The 24,133-nt window shown below is 38.0% G+C and overlaps 1 protein-coding gene across 6 annotated transcripts in view; it reads left to right on the forward strand.

Annotated features, from left to right (window-relative positions):
- The window catches only part of CCDC170 (coiled-coil domain containing 170), a 57,465-nt gene extending 42,437 nt beyond the window's left edge, over positions 1-15,028 (forward strand). For all 6 annotated transcript variants that reach the window (XM_046939037.1, XM_004935629.5, XM_046939038.1 and 3 more), the window contains 5 exons: positions 4,155-4,355; positions 5,710-5,883; positions 7,085-7,327; positions 8,158-8,394; positions 13,503-15,028. In XM_046939037.1, coding sequence (XP_046794993.1) covers positions 4,155-4,355; positions 5,710-5,883; positions 7,085-7,327; positions 8,158-8,394; positions 13,503-13,703 — 1,056 coding nt within the window. In that variant the 3' untranslated portion in view covers positions 13,704-15,028. The remainder of the gene's footprint in view (positions 1-4,154; positions 4,356-5,709; positions 5,884-7,084; positions 7,328-8,157; positions 8,395-13,502) is intronic.
- Positions 15,029-24,133: the final 9,105 nt, after the last annotated feature.

The raw sequence follows: 24,133 nt of genomic DNA on the forward strand, positions 1-24,133 counted from the left end.
TTGAATACTGGGTGCAGTTCAGAGCTACACAAATGAAAGGGATGTTAAGGTCCTTGAAAGCATCTGAAGGAGAGCAACAATGTTGGTAACAGGGCTAGAAGGCATGTCCTGTGAGGAGAGGCTAAGGAAGGGCACTTGAGTTGTTCAGTATGGAGAAAAGGAGGCCAATGGGTGACCTCATTACTCTCTGCAAGTTCTTGAGGAATGGAAGGTGAGAGGAAGGTGCTAGTCTGTTCTCCCTGGCAATCAATGATAGGACCTGTGGGAAGAGGACAAAGCTGCACCAGGAGAGGTTCAGACTGGACATTAGAGAAAACTTCTTCACCAGGAACGTGATCAAACGCTAGAACAGGATTTCTAGAGAGATGGTTGATGCTCCATGTCTGTCAGTGTTTGAGAGGCATTGGGATAATGTCCTCAATAATATGCTTTAACTTCTTTGTCAGGCATGAAGTGGTCAGAGAGTTGGAGTAATGATCTCTGAAGGTCTAATTGAATTGTTCTGTTCTGAATGGGAGTCATTAAATTTATTGGCAGTTTAAATTGGTCTGTAGCGTTGCTGCTGCTCAAGACAGGTCATTTCTAGATAGCCCCACTGTGACTACAACCCAGAAGTAACAGCAGGACAGGTAGATATGAGTCTAGCAGCTAAGTATCTTGATGCTGGAAAGTAAAAATGTGCTGATGAATCAACTCTTACATAAGGGAAGAAGTATTGGAATTACATTTTTCATTCTCTGTCAGTATGCTTCTGTAAGCAACTTGCACTTGCAAACTAGATGAGTAGGATCAGGAACAGACAATGCAAAAATATGGGAGGGAGAAAAAACATTTTTTCCATTTTAAAATCATTACTGCTTCTCCTCTGGGAATCTGGTGTACAGGATCATCCTGTCAGGGCTGCCACCAGCAAAATGTTTATCTTTGCACCTGCTATGTTTGACTTACCTCTGTATGTGCACTGGTCAAACAGAGCTGTGAAAAGTGAGTTTTAGGATGCCGGTGAGAAATTTATTCGCTGTAGCTGCAGTAAGATTTTCTGTGAAATCTGAAATGCTCTTGGAGATTGTCTCAAATTGTGGTGATTTAGACATCTGAAGGTCTTCTGAGATCTTCATAGCCTGTATAGTAGCTGGTACCATTAATATTAATTTAAAAAGTCATCTCATTAAAAAAAAAAATTAAAAAAATCCCAGCATATACTGTAACAATGTCCAGTGATAGATACTCTGTCGCAGGACTAAGATACTACTTTGAATCACTATCACAGCAGTTATAACAAAATGTACATCGTCTGAATGTTCAGACATGTCTCTGTTTTTTTTTGTCATTTATTATTTATGACATAACAAAAGGGTTCATAGGGAGCTGACATCCGTGACAAGCAAATGTCACCAGTTCACACAGAACTCAGCCCTGCTATGAGGTCTGTGAGTTCAGGTTTTTTGCAGATTTATTGCAGCAAATTAAATTCATATGGCTGAAATTATTTCTCTTGACTATTCACCTATCTGACCTCAGATAGAAAAGGCTGACCTGACTGTAGACTATATTATTTATATCAGTTTTTGCTTCTTGATATAACAGATGACTTGTAAGTGCTGAAACTGATCAGGCTGTATTACTGTGCTCATTACAATCTCCTGTTCTCATTAACAAATCTTTTAATGGCTTGTCATGACAGTCCCATAAACGCATATTTAATTTTAGGATTTACCTGCTTTTCTTTCATTGGAACAATATTCCTGTACTGTGAAACGAAGAGTGTGTTGCTTTACACAGGAACGTTTGTGAACATTGCAATTTACAGTCCCATCTTCATAATATTTTGAGGAAGATGGATGTTGCATGTGCTTCTTTCATTGTTCCAAACAAAAGAATGTGTGGGAAATAAATTATATACTCATAAGCACAGAGTAATGTACACAGTATCTTTGAGCTGACCAAAAAGCCCTAACCAACTGGAGTGTGAGAAAGTATTAGGGAAAAAAAAGTTAAGAAAATTTAAAACATAATTATGCCACAGTATATATCCATGGCTGCTGCATTCTGTGCAGCATATAAAATTATGATGATTTAATTATTTTTAAAAAAGGCTTTCAAAAAATGCAGGAAAAGACCATAATTGTGTCTAGAGGCTTCCATGCAGGACAAGATGAGCTCAGCCTGGAATGGTGAGTGCAATGCAGAATAGAGTTACCAGCTATGAGTACAGTGATGAGCACTGTGCCAGCTCTAATGACTTTCAGTTGATAGGAGTGTAGGAAAAAAAAAAAGAAAAAAAAAAAAGCACTAAGCATGTGTGTGCATATAAAACAGAGGAAGTTTAAGATAGTTTAAGATAGCATCTTACCAAACCAGAACAGTGCAAATATTTTCTATTTAGTTCCAGTGTGGATGAACCCAAGGTAATAGATGCCTCTGGAAATCTTGAATTTCTTGTAACTCAAGGAACAAAAGGCACCTTTCTAAAATCATCTGGTACTTATATCAGGAAAAGGAACAGGAAATGTGCATGGTGTGCAAATGATGGGCACAGGAGGTTCGGATCATAGGATTATAAAATATCCTGAGTTGGAAGGGATCAGCTTCTGGCTCTGTGCTGCACCACATAAAATTCAAACCCCGTGTCTGAGAGCGCTGTCCAAATGCTTCTTGAACCTGGGGTCATGCCCACTGCCCTGGGCAGCCTGTTCCATGCCTACTGCCCTCTGGTGAAGGCGAATTCCCTAACACCCAGCTTGACCTTCCCCTGATGCAGCTCTGTGCCATTATGGAGATAAGAGCTACAGGAACAAAAAAATATATCCTAATTAACTGAATACAGGCACAGGATGCACCTCTGTTTTAAGAAATCCCTGAACTGTCGATTGTTCCTGTGTCAAGGATGAAGGTTACTCCTGGATGCTCTTGCAGATAAACTAACAGTGTTGATTTTGGTCTCCTTCTGTTTCTGTGGTCTCTTGGGACCTGCAGGACACATGTGGCCAGGCTGTGCGCACAGCCCCTCTGCAACGTGGGAAGGGATCCTGTGCCCACAGGCAGACACACAAGCTACTGAAAGCTCTTTCTTTTGCTGGATGATACACAGTATAGAAAAGTGTGAAATGTGTGTAAGCGTTCTTGCAGTTTTATTACAGTTTAGAGTTTACTGAAGTTTAGTATTTTCTACTGCTGTACAAGGAGCAATAATTTCTCAGTTGTTTCTTAGTTAGTTAGGATGTAAGCTATTGTTTGTGTTGAATTGTGATCTAAGTTGGAAACCATTCTGTGCCATTAAAATTAATGAGAGTATTGTGTGCGTGTTATTCATTTTATCGGTGTGAGGCAAAGAGGAGTTTAAAATGAAGACACGAGTAGGGAAGAGTACCTGAACACTGAGTTACAAATACAATGTCACAATTTATCTAAGCAGAGGATTATGTGACAGTAGGAGAAGCAGAGATGGAAAGAGGGAAGCAAGCAACTTTTTGGATGGAATTGAGCCTTTTATTAATTGGCAGTAGTATAATCAGATGCCTTCAAGTATTAATTTATAAGTAGTTTAAACTTAAAAGTAATTATGTTTTAAGTAATTTCTGCAGAGTTAACATAGTGCTTGAAGTGTTTTCAGAAGGATTGATCTAGTTTCTTGTAAGGTTGTATGCTTCTAGCTATGGGTTTTGACTAGGTTACAGAAATCTTATTTTTAGCAAACTCTTCTAGCTAAAGACATTTTAACAGCTGGGAAGCAGTCCTCTGAGATTTAGTTATCCATACCTACATTACCACCTATACGCCGCATGTGTTTGCTAAATTGCTTGTATATGTTTTTCCTATTCATTTGCTTCATAACTTGTGACTTTTTGGTACTACAAGGTATTGCTGGTTTGCTAACATTTTTGGATAGGTTGCATCTAAGCTCCTTTAATTTGGTTTGACTCATCTTAAATATTTTTATATTTTATACTTGTGGGTTTCTTACATCACCAGTTTTGCCATTTGTTTTTTGTGGATATAACAGAGTTTACACTTTTTTTATTTGTATGTTTTACAGTTCTATTTTTTTTTTAGAATTATTTTACCTTTTTTTTTTAATAATGTGAAGATAGATCTTATGCATCTTTCTAAACCTACATAATACTGTATGTTTTCTTGACTTACTTGCTCCCTAGATGGTGTCTGAACTTGAAAGCCAAATAGCTAAACTGACTGAAACTTTGGAAAATCAGACCAAATCATACCAAGAAGCTCTGGAGAGAAACAGAAAGGTTGAAAAACAATCTGAGACTTTCCAAGACCAGCTGAAACACTTGGAAGAGGAGCTGCTGTCTATAGACATGATACAAGATGGTTTGAAGCTTGAGAAACAAAAAGTTGGTACACGCATTATTTTATTTTGCATAAAAATCAGTAAAGTCTGAGATGATACATCTAACTATTGCATCGATCGCTTGGGTATTAATCAGCAGTGCAAGTAGTGTGAACTAGCAAAGTAAGGCTTTGTGTAGCAAGTCATAATCTATTTTCTTCAAGTGACCATTCTAACTGGAAAAAAAGTGGATAAGCTGAGTTCAAAATCAACTTAACACGGAGGAGAAAAAAAAGATTAAAAGAAAGTCTCTAAATATATCAGAAGTCTTTCCAGAGTTCTTTGATTTCAAAGCTTTTTCATGTTTCTGTAATATATTATCTGGTACACAATCTATCAAAATCCTGCAGTCCTTGATCCTCAACCATTGCTTTATTAATTGTATGAAAACACACAGTTAGCTTGAAACACATTGGCATACTGAGAATTTGAAAAATGAGAGCTGAGCCAGCAACCCAGTGCAGCTAAGAAAGACAAAGTGCATGGCTGATTCTATTATGTTACCAGGCAAAGATCAATACTAAGTGAGTTGAATTTGCCAAAAATCAGCAGGTTGCTGCTGTTTTGTACTGGTCAATGATCCAATAAATTTTCTGTATGAAGCATCTACCATCTTAAGAGCAAACTAGAAAATGGAGCTGTTCTTTCCCTTTTGTTTCCTCTGTGAAGAACATGTGGCAATAGATTCTTAATTTCTTTCTGGATTTCACTGCAATAGAAAGATCTTTCTCCCTTGTTGATAATCAGCTTCACTGCTGCCTTCTGCTGTTTTTTTTTTAAGCTTTTTGAGCCAGAAACATCATGGGGGAAAAAGAATCTGATTCTTGCTATGTTTTATCATCTTCAGCTCAAGCAATGGTTATGAAACTTTAACTGTTTTTGGGTTTTTCTAACCTGTTATTTAAGTACAACGGTTATGATCTGCAACACAAGTAAGAGAAAACAAAGGTAAGTACAGTTCTTAGTGAGGAGAGCTGCCACTAAGTGGGATGCAGCTACCCCTTCTTCCTCCTTCCTGCCAGCACAAGGTCATAGGCAGGAACTGAGGTCAAAAGCAAACACACACACGTAGTGCTTCTCTTGCTGCAGAGGAGCAAAAGCCAATCTAATCTGATAAGAAAATAAGTACAATAGGTCGGAGGATTTATGAACAAAAATGTTGCCTAGGAAAGGGCAAGTAAAGAATTTGAAGTTTTTTGGAGGTGTATCTGTAAAAAATATATCCTCTTTGGACTTTGGATATGAGTCTGTTGGACTTGTGTAGTTGGTTTTGAGTAGGGGGAATTGCTTCTAAATTATTCATCAGGAATTTTAATGAAATTTTGTTATTCTTTTTCCCACTTTTCCACATCTCTTAGTATATGAAATTTCTGGAACAACTTAATGAAAAGATGAAGCTGGATAGCATAGCAGCTGAGGTCGGATTTGATATGAATGTGAATGCGATTCTGGCTCGGGTAGAGCAATTAGTCAAACTGGAAGGTGATGCAGTGATTGAAAGCAAGACTGTAACATATAGCCTAAGAAGGAAGGTAAGCAAAAAATACTATTACTTTTTGTTTTCAAGGCAAGACACTCTTATGGCTGTGTTTGCATGGTGGCTTGCTGGAGGCAAAAGATTGAAGCTTCAGAAATGTACAGGGAACGTTAAGGAAGTCCATTATATAAAGAGAAGATAAGTATTTGCAATCTATGCAATCAAATTGCATATCAGAGCAACTAAAAGTGCTGTTAGTTAAATATATGAGGCTGCTTTTCTCAGCTTCTTAACACAAACATAATATTATGCCTATTTATATAATTTTTAATACAGGATTACAATATACTTCTATAAACAACTACTGTTGATGTTTAAAATTAAAAATACCTAATGGGAAGATGTTGATATTTAAATCTAAAAGAATCTGGTGAGAAGGAGGGAATGTTATGCAAACTTCTCTAGCAGCAAGTAGAACACTGTTTGTACTTCATGAAGAACTGCAGCATTTTCAAGAACTGTGGTCACCTGGGAACCCTGATTTAATCAGACACCAGTCTGTCACTCTGCTGTGACAGAACGAAGTTTTCTGATACTAGGCTTGTTGTAGTGGCTTGGAACTTAGAATGAGGTCTATTTAAGGTTTAAAACCACTTATTTTTCTTCTTTTTTTCTGGAAACAACTACCTCTCTGAGTTAACATTAACATTCCTCAGGGTACAGCCTGGCAATTCAGTTTGGTAAGCTGAAAATAAGTCACTTCCTGAGCACCAAAATTACAAAACTAAGCTGCTGAACCTAGTACTGGAGTAGTGGATGAGTGCATTCTTATTTCTGTGTGATGACTCTCCTTGCATGCTAGCCTTAATAAACAGGTTAAACATGAAAATATCTAAACTACTGCAGCGGAATCACCATCTGCCTAAGGCAAGTCTTTTGCATCTTGCATTTGACAAGTTCCCTATCTGGGACAATCTCTGATGTTCTGAACTATGCACAAGTGTTTGTGTTCAAATAGCATACAGTCTGCACATAAATACATTTTAAAAGGTAGTACTCAAGCTTAGGGATGGAGAAGCACAAAGAACTGATAGTATAAAAGGTACCAAGTTAATGTACATATATATACTGCTTTACAGAATTTTGGAGAGAGGATTAGGAGTTCAGCTTAAGCATGCTGCAAGGGGATTAAATTTACACAGTGGCCTATTTGCTTTCTGTCATGCATGTAAATTTCCTTGTGTTCATAAAACTAGTTGAAGACTCAGAAAGAAAAACTTGAAAGCAAGGAGTTGCACATGAAACTTCTGAGGCAGAAAATAAACCAGCTGGAAGAAGAGAAACAAGTAAGGATGTCACTAGCTATGGAGAGGGATGAGGCCAATCTCACTGTCAGAAAGTTGCAAAAGATGATAGACAGATTACAGAAGCAGCTTGATGTGGCAAGGGAAACAAATACTGATCTCAAAGCCAAGCTGTGTGAAACCAATGAACTTAAGGTGAGTCAAAACATTACATTTGTGCTTCTATCCATGTTTATGTTGCAACTGGATACAGCTGGAATTCATTTACAATAAATGCATTAATGGAGAACTGCTCAAATCCATGTAGAAAAGTAAATATAATATTACAATGTATCTAGCAATTTGTCTTGATACATTAAATAACAACTGAAAAGCACCATGTAAATGTTCAGGTTAGTGTAAGAAAATTATGATATATGCACCCCTTTCTTTCCCATCAGCATGTATGTAATCCTATATTTCCCACACACTGCTTGCAGCAAATCTCTTCTTCTAAGTGTGGGGAGTCCATTTTTCTTAGTGTAGAACAGTCAAGATGATAAATTTTCATTATTCCTGTGTTTTACTACCTTACAACTGGTGGAAACAAGTAGTTTGTTGTTGCTTGTCACCATTGGATGTAAGGAAGGTTCATTTTATACAACTGTGCCGTATGGCTTGTGGATTAAAACAGATGAATTTCAACTGAAGGATTTTCACCAGCCAAAACATCTGGCAACTCTTTTCTTGTATTGTTTTCCCAGTGCCTCTAACAGACAGTGAAGTCTCACTTTGGAGTTTTTTTTCTATGCAGATGCATCGTTCTGCAAAACCTGAAGAGAATTAGCTGCTTTTGAACAACAGTTTTTCTGCTGACCGAATTAACACTGGCCAGTCTACTTTAATAATCTCTCAGGTCCACACATGCATGCCATTTCCTCAAGAATCTGAATTAAAGTGCCTACTACTGATAACTGTTCTTATCTGCTCACATTAGACAAAATGTGTGACAAATTTAACACTATGTTACAAATTACTTATTGCAGATCCAGACTTTGGAGCAGAATAGAACAATAGAAGAACTTAATAAGTCTCAAGGCAAATTGGAAAGAATGAAGGAAAAAGCTGAGAAGCAACTAAACTCTGTCAAATCAGAGCTTAATTTAAAGGAACGGAAAGCTACTGAAGAAAAAGAAAAAGCCAAAAATATGTTAGAAATGGTTTCCAGTGAAATGAAGGTGCTTAAAACAACTCTTGCAGAATTAGCAAAAAGAGAAAGACAGGTAGGTATGCAGCTATACTACAAGTGCTGGGTGTCACTTAGAATGTGATATAGGTAGAGCAGTTATCCAGCTGTGCTGACAACTTGTATGAATAAGCAAGGCAATGTTGACTAATGTGGCAACAGTGATTCAGAGAAGCAGAGCTCTTCAAGTTTACATTCAAGAGAATGAAAATTGAATATATTGTTGTTTCTGTCTTTGTGTACTGCAAAACATTCAGTTTACATCACATTTTGGAGAAGTACAAAAAGTCCTTGTATCTTTAAGGTATGATTTTTTGTATATTGCGGTGATAAAACCTGCTTACTTTTTACCAGGTATGTGCCACACAAAGGCTTTTTTTTTCTTTTTAAGACAAGTGATATTGAATGCAACTATTTTTAATTGATTTGTGACACGTTAGTTTTTTCAAAGTTTGAGTGGGAAACATTTTTGTGGTTACTTATCCATAAGAAACACAGTGAGTGGGTGTAAAGGTTATGAGGTGCAAGAAATTGAAGTAGGAGGCATGCTAGTAAATGCGTTCCATTCTAAGTTCAGTAAATTAAGAACTAGGTGCATAATTGCTCCATCATATTCCGTTTAATAAAGACATTGTAAAAGTCAATGGGATATTTACTTAACATCAGGAATATGTCATTTTAAGATTCTAATGCCAGTTGCTTAGAACATTGTCAGTTTTTCTAACTAAAATTTTTACGTTAGTTTGTGGTCTTGACAACAATTTTGGATTATATTTAAGAATGCTTTTTCCAAAGATGAGTCTGAGAAAAATATTGTTTTACTTCTTTGGGAATAAAAAACAACTAGGGATCTTTCTGGAAGGGTTTAGCATTCTTGTTTTATAATGAATGTTGGAAATTTGGCAGAGAAATCTCATTTCTTTGTTTGTCTCACATGGTAGCTAAGCATCCTGCACATAGAAAAGGGCATGAATTATATTCAGAAAATTATACTGTGTAGTCATACATTGAGTACTTGTTAAAATCACACAGATGTTGAATTTGTACTGAGTAAACATGAGGCTTTTCAGGCCACTTGAATGCTATTGAAATGTTCTTTGGCCAAATGTGAGAAACGTGGGAAAAGTGAGGTGGGGTACAAAATGCTCAAGCACAGCAAAGTACTAGATCTTCATTAACACAAAGTTTGAGGAGGAATATCAGCTAGTATTTCACTGATGTTTGTGGTCACCCGTGTCACAGGAATGTTTCAAACACTTGCAGGTGGAACCACACTGCTAAATGGGGAGCAAAGCTGTTTGTAAAACCTGTGACTGATACTTGTGTAGTGTTGATGAGCATTAATGCCATTTTGCTAATACGGGAACTGCCAGGAATATGCATAACGTACTCTCCTGCATCCTAACAGTTTACTTAGCTAAAATGTCTCCTTGATGTAAACGTACTGTTGCCAAGTCAGATAATTAATTATAAACTCTCTTGCTAATAAACACTTCAGACTTCTGAAACATTACCCAAGCTCCTTCCATACCCCCAACTCAATGTAATTCTTTGCCTGCTTTAGACATGCTCATTCTTCCTTCTTGTGGACACTAAGCAGGGGCAAAACTCCTTCTTGTTCTGTAAAAAGTAATGAATGCAGATGTGAAGTGTTTTTCTCAGCACACATGCATGTATTTAATGAGAACATAAGCACAGTATATCTGAGTGTATATGTTAAGAAAAGTACTAGAAACTGGAGTTACTGTTGCCTCATGGAACTGTTCATATGTCTAGGTTGACTTGTACATGCATTCGAGTGGTTTTTTTTGTATTTTTTTCCCCCAAGGATATAACTACATTTAATTTTGAATAGCACTGTAGTATTGAATGGATATTTTCTATTATGTGAAAATTAAAAGTATGCAGAACTGAACTCCTGCCAACTGCTTAAGACAACGATTGTTCTTGTGCCCAGAACATACCCGGGTAAAGCAAAAAATAAGGTTCAGATTGGAGTAGTTGAAAATGAACTGGTACTTGGAATTGAACAGTGTTGAATGTTCTTCACTGTGCTTTAGACTAGTCTAAAGTCTGGAAGATGATAATAAATTAGGAGGAGCCATTGACTTCCTTACAGGTAGAGAGGTCTTAAAGAGACATCTTGAGAAATTGAAGGGTTGAGCCATCACCAACTGTATGATATTTAAAAAGAGCAAGTGCTGCATTCTGCACCTGAGACAAGGCAGCAGTGATCCTTGTTGGGTCCCTTCCAACTAAAGATATTCTATGATTCCCGATAAGTTGAAGAGGAAAAATTACCCTCGGTATTTCTGCATTTAACCAGTATTATGCTGGATAAAACTGAATTTGCACAATAAAAGGGCAAGATATTTCCAGATAAATGGAAATGCCAATTTCTAAGAAAGTTTCAATAAAAGATCTTCAGCAGAGGGTAATGAAGCATATTTTAAATAATGTTTTTTAAAGTAGAATGAACAGACACACAGGAATTAACAAACTTGAAGGGAAAAAGCAACAACAAAACACTGAAAACTTAGGCCAAAACTTTGGATTAGAAAGGAGACTTTTTAACATTGTAGGTGGAAACTTGGGATAATCATGTCAAAGTTTATTGAATTTCTCTTCTTTATGCTAAAGGTTTGAAGCGCTTAAGACTTTTGTGCATTGTTGTTAAAGGTGAAATACATTTCTCTTGTAATTGTTTTCCATGTCCTCATATGGTTTAGTACAAGCATTTAAAAGTTGCTTGTAATGTACTTGCAGCATGGTATCTGCATAAGAATATAATCACGCATCTTGCTTCACATACAACACATGATAGATTACAAAACATCATCCAGTGTGTATCTCCTGTTTCTCTTGTTCATAGTTGTTAAAATTAAGATTTAGGTCTCCTGGTTGGGCATTTTTATATCTAAGAAATGCTGGCTCTGTTTGTCAGTTTGAGAATTTCTCTTTGCAGCTAACCTGTTATGTTTCCATAGTAGTTTTTGTTTGTTTTTTGAGATGGTGTTATTCTGTTAATGTGGAAAAAAAAAATCCTCAATTTTAAGTTCACATAAATGGATGATTTGGAGGATTTTTAGGGGCTGTGTGTTCTTTTCTGTTTAGGCTATTTGCTGATGAAAGTTGCTGAATTCTTACCAGATGTGTTGTCCATTCACTATAGTGAATTAAAATAAAAAAATATATTTGGCTGGAGCAGTACACCACAGATCTCCTGACTTGAAGCTGGTGCTGAGGAGAATATATGGGAACTTGTGGGTATATATATATTTTTTGGTGTTACATTATTAAAACACTTCATCTAAGACTTTGCACTGCCTTGATAGATAGCTGGAACTGAATTCTAAAATGTTTCTGCCACATACTCTTTTGGTTTCTGTATTTGTTTTTCTGAACAGATGGTAGCCCCTTAGGGTTTATACTGGGATTAAATGGAACTGGTTTTGACAGTCTTGGAGCTAAGACCTTGTATTCCTCAGCACAGGAGAGATATAGATCTGTTGGAGCACATCCAGAGAAGGGCCACAAAAATGATCCAGGGAATGGAACACCTCTCCTTTAAGGACAGGCTTAAGGACAGCTGGAGCTGTTCAGCCTGGAGAAGAGAAGGCTGTGAGGTGACCCGGTAGTGGCCTTTCAGTATCTAGAGGATCTATCCTTCTATCTACAGGATAGAAGGGGACAGCAGGGTCTATGGTGACAGAACAAGGGGAAATGGTTTCAAGCTCAAAAAGGGTAGATTTAGGCAAGATACAAGGAAAAAATCTTTTATAGTGAGGGTGGTGAGGCTCTGGAACAGGTTGCCCGGTGATGTGGTTGATGCTCTGTCCTGTCCCTGGAGACTTTAAAGAAGAGGCTGAATAAGGCTCTGGGCAACCTGATCTAGCTGTGCTGTCCCTGTACATTGCAGGGGAGTTGGACTAGATGGCCTTCAGAGGTCCTTTCCAACTCTAAGGATTCTATGATTCTATGATTTCGCATTTTTTTGCATCTTGCTTTGCACATGTTATAATTGCATTTGAGTTCTACACAGGATTCTTGAGAATGGCCACGTGTTTCAGGAGTGCTTGTTTCTGCATTCTCACTAGTGGTCAGTATGATCACTGGATTGTACTGCTGCCACAGCAGGGTGTGAGTGAGGCTTCCTGACAGTTTTTTACATTGCTGTTCCTTCTCTGTCAGGCCCTGGAGCTAAGGAACTTGAAATTCAAATAGATAAGTGAATAAGCACATTTCCTTGAAAAGGAACATTTTCCTCTTTTAATTGTATATGTATGGTAAGGGGTGTTAAGGTATTGATCATCTGGGTGGTGTAATTTAACAGAACATTTAACAGATATTGAAATGTGACTTATAAGCTGCTTTATCCTGAGCTAAGTAAATCAGTGTTCATGTTTGTTTGCTCTTCATGTTTTTGTCTCTTTGCTGTCACAGTCGCTAGTGATGATATTTACTTGTGGATGTCTATCCATTTGGAACTGATGAGAGAAACTTTTATTTAAGTATCTTGCCAAACTTCCTTCACATGATATAATTTCATTAGCTATGCACAGAAAAACTATGCGTCTATTTCTCAGGTTGCTGCTTGAATTTTTACTCTACCCTGATCCAAAACAAGTGAGATAGTGAGGCATGCAAAGCCTCCACCTTTCTTCTAACTTTATTCTTCTGCTGTTTTTTCCATAGTAAAGTGGTGGGCAAAGAGGAGCTGTGGTAGTGAGAGGTCGGGAACTTGAGGTCAGGACCAGCACATGCTGTCACACGTGCCTGCCGGTTTCTAGTTGTCTGTACAGTTAACTAGACCAAGTACAACTCCTCTCCCCATCATTTCCCCAGTTTTCTCTATTTAATGAGCAGGGAAGATATGTCTGTGAAGGATGCTAAAGAACACTTGAAATTGTTTGGACTTTTTTGAAATCTTTAGCACCTCAGCTCTTCTTTCACTGTTTGAAGTATCCCCTAAGGGGCCATTTTCATCCTTTTCAGCTCTCTGCATTGATGAACAGCAGAAATTTCTATACTTTGCACTGCCAATACAAATGCTTGTGTTTGTATGTATGCATGCACATATGTATGTGTTTTACCATGTTTCCTGTTCTTGGTAATTAATATATTCTTCTCTGTTTGCTCTTGCAGCTGGCAGACTTCCGAGAGGTCATTTCACGGATGTTGGGTCTTGATCTTGCTAGCCTTGCTCTGCCTGACTATGAGATCATTACACGTCTGGAAGGGCTGATTCACTTTCATCAGCACCATTTTATCCCTTGTGTCTGTGTCAAAGATGTAACAAGGACAGAAGATGAGCGCTTGGACAGAAACATACAGTTTCTTCATTGAAACACACATTTTTGAGGAAACTAAAGTAATTTTTTCTTCTTCCCTGTCTACTAGACAAGCATAGAAAATAGATCTTTATTTTTTTCCCTCCTCTACAGATACTTACTTGAGCTGATTTTCAGTGTTTCAGTAGAGACTCTGAGCCTAACAGACATTGAACAGCCAGCAGCCTAGGGAGCACACACACCTTTATGCCTACTCCTTGGGCAGCATAATATTTCAGACATGAAAATGATAGGCAATGTGTGAAAAATAAACAGCTTTCCAATTCCAGTGCAGTGGCACTGATGGCATGAGCCACCTGAGATCTGTTAACAGTTTTGGTAAGTACTTGCTGGTGAACATCAGCTTCAGTGATGTTCCTTGTGCTTTACTTCTTGTGTGACAGTGATGAAATGAAGTGGGGGCCATCCAGTTGCTACTTCTTTTGCAAAATGGGACTTCTCTGTGCATTTTTATGCACAAGAACTTCAGTTTCAAGGCACTTGGAAAGCTGGCTGAGGGCTATCATGGTTTTGGAAAAAGGAATTTTTTTTCTTCCATTTTTCTCTTTAGTCTGCTCTTGAGTAAAAACAAAAAGTTATGTTTTTTCAGCAAAGGCTCTTTCACAGGCTCCAGTCATATGCCTGGCATAGATATACAGTAAAACTATTTATAGTAAAATTGCATGTTGTCTTTGATCACGACACTTTGAAAGTGTTTCCTCTACCTGCTGTGTTGCTTGGACAATTAATCCATAGACCAAATAAACATCAGTTCTTCTGAGTTAATACAAGGGTATTAAAAATACCCTCATCCATTACAGAAAATAGTTTCTAGTCTTGATTTTCTCAGAAAAACCTAGATGATATGTCCAGAATTACCTTTAAATCATGAAAGCTGCTTGTCTATCACCCTTTTGGATTGTTAAACTTCATGATTTTAAGATGTTCAAACAATAAATATTTTTGAGTGTACTATTAAAATATGATTCTGTGTTTTTAGTTGTCTCTTCCCATTATATATTTTATGTGGATAGGTGGAACAGTAAAGATGACCTACCTATGTATGTATGACCATGTGGACTTCATTCCAGTATCACAGCAAATGATAATTCACTAAAACTGAGCACTATACTAAGACAAATGAGACTTTAATAATAATAATAATAATAACAAGTTTAAAGAGAGAAATTTGATATCTGGCTATGAACTTGGAATATTCTAGATTGCTTTTATTATTATATCTCTGAAGAATCATTTCTCAGTAACTTGGCTTAAAAACAACAAAAACATCCGTTCTTTTGTGTTGTTAATGGTTTTTAGGAAATATAATGATTTATCTTTATGCTCCTGTGTCTACTTGAATTAAAGACAGTTCTCTTTCTTGTTTTAGGATGCAACATTACTTTTCAGGTAGAGTTTAATAAAAGGAGTAATGACAAAATTGAGTAGGCTTAAATTTATGAAAGCACTGCTTTTCAAGAACAATAAGTTGAAATATAAATACTTTTAGGAATCTTGGAAAAGGATGTGGTAATTTGCTAATTACTTGAGAAAATACAAGTGTGTGTTTTGCTGATTCTTAGGGCAGTCCTCTTCTACTACTGTAAGTAACCAAGAAATGTGCGTTTCTTCACACATGTTAAAAATATAAAAAATATATTTTATCACACTGTACATATTTACTAAACTGCATTAAGAAATTAGGTCCAGTCAGTCCAGATAACTGCTGTAACTTAACAGTCTCTGAGCTCGCAAATCCTAAAGTATTGTAAGCATATTTGCCCATAAGTTATAGTTAAGTTAGATGATTTCCTAATGTCTGCAAAGAGACTCCCAATCTACTGCCATGTGCCACGCTCCTGTATCCAGCCCTCCCATGACCCCTGTGGACCAGCTGTCACCTTCCAGCCCCAATGAAGCCACCAGCAAAGTTCTCTCAATTACTTCAGAGGAGGTAGGTATTCAGATGAAGCTAATGATATAGTAAAGCTGCTTACTGTCTTCTATGTTATGCCAATAGAAAGTAGAATAAGGGCTTTTTAATACTTTAGCATTCATATTTCAGAAAATAGGTATCTAATGTAGTTCATCAAGGACTATAAGCTCTCAGCTGACTGTTAATATTCCCTATATTTGCTTTACTTTTGGAAGAGTACTGACATCTTTGTTCCCTTATCCAAAGCAAATAGCAAAAAATAGTTTGACATGAACAAAGTTCAGGTGATTTTTGGCCTGTGTAATGTAATTAAGCACTGATCAAAGTTTAAACTGACTTACAAATCTCTTTTTTAAGGTTTGTTTTATATGGTTTGTTTTGAAGGTAGTCATCCTTGGGGAAAAATTAACATTGGATCCATACATTTTCCCTTTTAAACCAATGTGAATGTGCTTCAGGCCATGTTGGCAAACACGTGTTTTAAATGCGTCATTGTTGTTAGTGGGTTTGTTTGTATCAGTCACAAGTACGGGATAAAGAGTTTATCTTAATTTCTCTTTTGCTTTGTTAGTTTGCTTTGCATTTACTGGAAATACATGTTAAAAAATTGTAACAGGGACTGTTGGTAGAAAAAGACTCCTGGATGCTGTGTTCTCCAAAACTGAAGTCATATGAAATAGAAGTGTTTTTTAAAGACTGCAGAAGTTGACCATTTCTGTTGACCATCAATAATAATAATAAAAATGGAGAAATGGAACAAAATGCATTGGAATTAACTATGGCTTCAGAAAAGAAAGATCTCTTATTTGGCTTCGTGTAATCCAATAACATCAGTTTATTTAAAATGCCTACACTGTGTGGAAAATAAAAATTGGAAGGAATGTTCAAACAGAATTATTTTCAAATGGAGAGCTTCAGATTACTTTGTTCTCTTGTTGAAATAAGCAAGAATCCTGTAAAGCCACATTTCTTTTCTGGAAGGAATGAAGGTTGAGTTTATAAAACTGTACTCATAATTATTAAGAATAACTGAGTCAGAAATAAACATCTGCAAATGCCAATTTTGCCTAACAACATCAACAAGATGACTTTTCTGATAAGTTAAAAATCAGCTAATGAGCCATGAGGCAAAAAAAAAAAAAAAAAAAAACCTCTTGTTTTGAGATAAATGAAGTTGCTGATATGTGCTTGCTTAGTTTTTATTCCCTGTGATTGCTTACACTTTTGTTAAGAAGGAGAAATCAGGAGAATAGTATTGCATTGTGAGCAAATGAGCATTGTGAGCTGCTCTATCCCAAGTAGAGAAGCCGTTGTTGGAGGGCTTTTGCTGTTCTGAGGATGATAATAGAGATGGTGGGGGCTAACTGAGCTGCAAGCTGGGACCTGTAGAGGATTAAGTCCCTGACTGCGCGTATGCAAAGAGGTATTTTTATTAATGAGGTGTGAATACACTCTGGAAGATAAGCTTGGTTTTCCCTTGGAAATCATGAGGCTGCCTGCTAAGGGCAGCTCCTGACCTGGCAGTGTCCCCAGCGGGCAGTGGATGGAGCCCACAGCTGAGGATAATCAGTTCAGGCTGTGTATCTGGATATGAATCAGCCTCCCTGCCTGGTGGTAGTCATGCGCAGCTGCGCTGCTCTTGGGCCACGTGCGGCAGCTCTGGTTACAAAACAAATGTGCGGTGGCATCTGTTGGATGCCGGAAGGTCTTTGGTGTTTATAGGAAGAGAGTGCTGTGCCAGCAGAGCTGACTCAACATTTTCCCTTCCTGGCCAACTTTCCGTACCATGAAGAGTAGTGTAGCTGTGGAGAGAGGCTAGGGTGAAGAGACAGCAGCAGACAAACTGATGCAGATATTTGTGAGGCAGTCCATGATCACTATTATAACAGTACTATGACCACTAGAGCAGCATTAGCTAGGTCTGGAGAATATCGATTGAGAACAGTCAGTCAGAGGATGGACAGCAGTGTTCGGGAGTGTCTATAAGGGAACTTGTGAGGTTCGTGCAAACCTGCAAGCATTAGTGATTTACAGCTGCTTGAGGGTTTGTGGAAGGATGGGTCAGAGTGTTTGGGATGCATCTAGCAGGAATGGAGCTGAAATGGATTGACTTCATGTGGCTAAAAATATACTTAAAGATGACTTCCCTTTTTTTACTGTGTGCAATTGTTCATTGAAGATGACTTCCCTTTTTTACTGTGAGAAATTGTTCATCTCAATAGTTCAAACTAGCAGGCTTGAAATGCTGTGAACCAAAAACAGAATAAATATTTGAAAAAGCAGTCAGTAAACAGAGATGCATTTAGGCAGATGACCTAAACAGAAAATAATGTTGTGAGTTCAGTGTTGCCCAGAATAACTATTTGGTGATAAATCTTAACTGCAAGGCTTTATAAACTTCTGATCTGCAGATGGGCTTTGGGATAGAAATAGGAGAAGCTGGAAATCCTTGGAATTCTGCCCTTGATGCAGAAAGCAAAAGGGAAGTTGGAGTAGGAGGAAGGTGGAGACCTGCCTGAGGACTGTGGCCCAGTGGGAACTCGAGGTGAGGCAAGCAAGCCTCCCTTCAGCTTCATGAGGCTGGAGGAATGGCGAGGAGACTGGTAGAAAACCATAATTGTGCCTGTATCTATAAATTAGAAAAAAAATAAAAAATTGCAATTTAGAGCAATTCAACTCAGATTAAAACCTGACTTTTATAATGATAATTCCTGGCTGCTGAAGTGTGGGAGGAAGCAAGGTAGCATAGGCTAGAAGATGCTGTATGGCAGTGTTCTGTTGTACAAGGATTCTCACTTTGTGTGCATCACTACAGTTGTTAGCAGAGCCTTCAAGCAGTGGTACAAGCCATGGGATAGCAGTGCTCTTTGATTCCTTGCTCCCTGCTCACATGGATTTTCTTGAGTTAATTCTGCTTGCATGCACAGCAATCCTACCGCTGTTTCCCTCTGTGGGCAGACTTGCCCCACTGTCTTCCTGGTGATCTTTCAAAGTGTTTATGTACACTTGTTCATAGTGGAAGAGCTATAATATCTGGTGTTGGGAGGTGCAGAACACCCAGAAATGGCTGCTAAAGATCAACAGCGATTAGGAGGGGGAATATCCTCTGAAATCTAGACCCTATCTTCAGTTTATATAGCCTAAAGTAGAACAGTCTGCTTCCTACCTCTGACAGGCTTCACTGTTAGTATCAAAATGAACCAAAAGGAATGAAGAGATAGTTGGTTTGAAAACTGTCCACATGCAGAGGTAAAAAATTTAATTTTTGAGGTGTGGGAATTCCTAGGGCAGCAACTCTCTCACCTACCACCTCTCAGCTTCTTGCTTGCTCTAATGCCACTGCTGCCACTGGAAGCCTTATAGCCATTAACGCTTGGTGGCACTGTAGTTGTCTGCTGCACCCTGTGGTGGCAGGGTGCTGGGTTGGACCACCCCGCAGTGCTGGTACCTGCCTGCCTACTCAGGCTGCCAGGGAACAAGACTCCCAGAGGCACAGCTACAACATTGATTATTCTGTTTGAAAAATGGCAGTGTGTTCAGCGGGTGACCCCTTCCGTGAAGCGATGGTGAAGGAGAATAGCCCTTCCCGCTAGAAGAAATTCTGACCTGTCCCCATTCCACTAGCGGCCGAAGGTGGGGAGAAGTGAGAGCACAGAGATGTCGTGGGTCTCATACATAGCTGCTGCCTCATTGAATCTGCCTGGCTTCAGTTGGTTGAACAACTTAATTGAAGTTCTCATTTCAGTAAGTTATTCGTTCCAGAAGGTCTGAGGAGCTGAGAATCCTGTGTCTCTCCTGTGTGTTGGAGAATTTTTTGTAATGGTTTCTAAATGAAACCGGATGCTCTTCCATGAAAGATAGTTATAATGACACCGTCATGAAGACTTGCTCCACAAAACAAACTGTTAAATTTCATAAGTTAATGCTTCTTGCAGGAAGAAAAAATAATTACCACATATCCTTATCAGCATCACTTCACAAAACATAGAACTGCAATTTGTTCTGCTCCTTCGAAAAGGAAAATTTCATGAATGTTAAATATTTTTCTCTTTCACAAATGCCAGTGCTCTAATAGCCAGATTTTCCTGTTTGTCCACCTAAATTCTGCAGCTTAGCCATCTTCTTTGTAGTTACATGTGTGTTTAATGGCTTAATACTTGTGTAAAGCTTTATGAATATCAGGATTCACCTTTTAGAATGCATAGGAGATGTCAGGTACTTTGGCCTTTATTCATGTTAATCTATTTTTGTGTGAGCATCAGAGAGAAATATGTATTTTCTTCTAACAGGAGGATGCTCCTTCCTGTTTGAATTCCAAGGCTCTGGTTCTGGGGAGGTTAAGTCCTGAAGTCCATATTCTCTGTTTAATGGTAAGGCAGTTACAGTTGCTCACCCACCTTTACAAAGGTCTTTACAATTTTTTTTATAAGCATTAGAAGTACTGGAACATTAGAAAATTATATTTAGTCACGTATAGGACTCTCCATAATTTGTAATTTTTTTTTCCTTTAGAAAAGTGGAGAAATATCCTTCTACTTTTAACTTCTATTTTTACTTTTAGCTTATAATAAACTGTAATGACATATATTTCTAAGCCAGGTTGTGATTTCTTACGTCACCAAAATTGCAGTCTTTTAATGTTAGAAGAACCCTTACTTAAGCAGTTCTGAAAAGTCTCCTATATATGATCACACAATTTCAGTGTCAAATTGGGTTACCTTAAGGGAAAAAATATCTGACCACAGTAAGCTTTAAATAAATATTTCACTGATGAGAGCACACTTGATTTAGAGCTGCAGTCAGAAGTTAACACTTCTCTTGGTTTTACTGCTCTGCTGTTTCTTGGTGGGCACAGGTTAGTGATCTTGTTATTCCATGTCAAACAGAAAAAATCTTCTCATGATAACCTTCACATTACTTTTGTAAAAGCGTGTGTAAAAAAAATGCAACAGTGGATCAGATGCCCAAGACTGTTGTTTCTTCTTGTGCTTTGGGAAGCTGAAGGAGTGTTCTTGGAGAAGAATGGAAGTTTACGATGAACCTGGGTGGGATGCTTGCCAATGTTTTCCATGTAAGCACCTTCATTACTACTTGGGGACCTGCTGGGAGAGAGACTCTTACTACTGAAAACTGTGGTGCTACCCCTGATCAGCACCAGTCCCGTGGACCACAAGTTCAGGTCTACACCACGTCCTTTATGTAAACAGAATTAACATTGTAAGGAACAGTGTCAGAGTACAAAACTATTATGATCAGAAAATACACACTGTGGTGCCTGCAAAATAATTGTAGTACTGACCATGATAACAAAATAAAAATGCCAAATTATTTCTAGTGAGCACATTTCTTAGTAAATGATTAAGCTCCAGATTACTAGGTAATAATTAGAGTATATTAAGTTGCAGTAAAATGAACAGTAATTGCTTGTCATTTAAATAAAAGTATTATTTAATAATTAGGCTGTTCTCTAATGTAGTACTTCCTGTGACAGGACCTCAAAGTGTTTGATCAGGGATGGTGACCCACTGTTTCCAGCCTTACAGATGGAGAAACTGCAGTAGAGTGGGGCAACTGGTTAAGAATATCAGTACAGCAAGAGGTGATTGCTGCCTCCCCCGAGTGCTGCCCCGGTGCTGAGCAGGTAGCTGCTGGTGGTTGTGGTAAGAAATCCCAGGACATGAGGAGATGTGTAGAGATATCAGGAGAGTAGGAGCCCGGAAGACTAGGCCATGTCTGGAACATAGTTCTCAATGAAGTAACATGCCTGTCACTGGCAGTGGGGAGCCAGGAGCAAAGTATTAAAATCTCCTGATTATCTCAGAGTATATTGGAAGCTTTCCAGGTAGGTCTGTTGGTTTTCACTCTTCCAAATAGAAAACAATTGTGATTTTTAATATATATGAGCTTTGAAAATGAAGCAAAAGGCCCAAAATGTTCAGTTGGAAGAAGAGTTTACACTTGCACCCCAAAATATGTCTTTTAGTAAAGAAGAATTGCAAGATCCTGTAAGAATCCAAAATTATGAGCTAAGTGAGGAATGGTTCCTCTGGCAAGTTCTGTGGGGTGGTCAAGGGTAGTTGATGTTAGTGGTATAGAGGTCTGCCATGGAAGGCAACCAAACAAGGAATGGGACCAGACTGCAAAGTGATGACATGAAGTTCAGGCAGTGTAGAAAACTGCCTGAATTACAGAAGTCTCCATATGGACGTGATGTAGGTTCCTCATACACATCTAATTGTGTGATGGTCATTCCTTAGAAATCTGTGACGATCCCTAGCAATGAGACTGGTGTTTGCTCATCAAATAAGGTAAGGCGGTGGTTACTACTTTCTGCGCCATCACTAGCTCAGGTATATGCAGTCCACTCATTAAATCAGTTCTTTGGTCTTTCATCATTATTGGCATCTGGATAAAGCACACGTGTGAAATAATGACATACTGCAGTAAATTTTTTGTGCCTGTTTTCAACCACCACACTGAAGTTAATTCATTTATAATGGTCAATTTATGTTTCTCTTTAATGTACTGTTAGCAGAGGAATAATAGCAGCTTGCAAAGGGATTGGTAGAAAAGGATATTTGTAGGCCAGTAATACGTAGGCAGAAAAGGAGAGGCTTGTTTATCAAAGTGGTTGTTAGACTGGAAAAATCTGTGGTGGAATAAGATGTGACAGAAGTAACAGTGGGACAGATGTGTCTCTTCATGCTCAAAGAGAACCTGACTTCTTCTTCCATCCAGAAGTACATAACTGCATCTTAGAAATCTGTCCAAAGTTGCTAACCTTTTCAGTAGTATAAGTAGGTAGCTATAGCAATATTTTGCTTGTATTGTTTCTATCCTCAGCCTTGCAGTTAGAAGCTGGAGCTCAGTGTTTTATTTATAGTTGTTTTTAAAGTCTTACCCATAACAAAGTAATACTGCAGCTTTTGAAAGAGCCACAAAACAAGCTGTCAAATTGAAAATGAAGGTAATTATATTCTAGCAGTAAGTTACATAGTTTGGCTGCTGTGGGATTTCTGATTTAACTGCCTTTAAATGTTCTTTCCTCTGCTCGGGAGAGTCCAAAATAAGTGAAGTACAAAATCCTTTAAATTTTCAAGTGTAATTTCTGTAATGTATTGCATTGTATGTAGCCTCTTACTAAATACCAGCAGGAAACTAAAGTGGATGCTTACCGTAGATGTATTTTCCTGACCAGACTTGTGTGAAGAGCTATTGTGAAGCAGGGAAATGTGCTAATAGTGTGAGAAATAGTGTAAGAAGATGAATACCAGTGCATAAAACAATATATGAGCTGACTATATAGGAAAGCACCTCAGAGCACTTTTTGCTTTGCTACTTGTGGAAATTTTCAACTCAAGTGGATGAGCTAATATATAAAGTCAGGGTGATGCCATTAATTAGGAAGTAGGAAGCAGCTGCTACTGACACAAAGCAAATTCAGAACAACTGATAGAATAATACTGGCTGGATGAGTAAAGAACAGCCAAAAGAAGGAGACAAAACACTGTAGCTATCATTCAGTGAGACTTAGGGTACTGTGCATCACATCTTTTGTGTCGGTACTCCTGAGGATGCTCTGTGGGTGTTTCAAAAGGTTGCCAAACAAGTATGGTCAGCTGATCATGATAGTGGAAGATCTTTTACATGATGTACCAACTAGCTGCTTCTTCGATTGCCATTGGTTTAGACCATCTGCCAGATGATCTTCTCCAATGAGGTGTGTTTACCTCTGAAGATTTGAAGGCACCCAATTCCAAACCTGCAAGGTTGTTGGGATTCCAGCATTTGCCATGTCACAACCTGGTAGGTTTAACCTGATGAAAGCATCAATCTTTTATATGTATCAATGTAAACAGAGCTCAATTATGGAGTCTCACTTCTTCCACCAAGAAAATCTGGGCATTAATAAAGACAGATAAGTTACCAATAGAATATATATATATATTTTCAGTAGCCTGCAGTCTTTAATCCATCCTAGAAACAGACTGTAGTACTGACATCTATTTATATCTCTGGTATAAATTTTTCCATATGCAATTATTGATTTAAATTGACTATTTTCATTGTCAGTAATTTAGCTAAACATCAAAGTAAAGAAACTGATGCTAGAACAGCAGCAAAAATAGAAAACACCAAAAGGATACTGAACTGAAATAACATGATACGCTGTGCTGACCAATTAACATTTTTCTTCTGGGGCCAAGTAATGCACAGTTACCTTTAGCAGTTTGACCAGCTATCAGCCAATCTGATAAAGGTTGGCTACTGAAAACCCAGTCAGCCAGTACACAATCTAAGTGACCTGGGCAGACAAGTTTTTTTGACTTGGAATGAAAATATGCTATTTTCATACATGCATGTATTGCTTATCAATTACAAAATCTTTAATGAAATTGTATGGTGGAAATATTACTATCAACCTTCCTAGCCATAGAATTATAGAATGGCTTGGGTTGGAAGGGACTTCAAGAATCAAGTTCCAACCCTCCTGCCGTAGGCCAGCTGCT

This window comes from Gallus gallus, chromosome 3, assembly GCF_016699485.2.
Source record: "Gallus gallus isolate bGalGal1 chromosome 3, bGalGal1.mat.broiler.GRCg7b, whole genome shotgun sequence".
Lineage (NCBI taxonomy): Eukaryota > Metazoa > Chordata > Aves > Galliformes > Phasianidae > Gallus > Gallus gallus.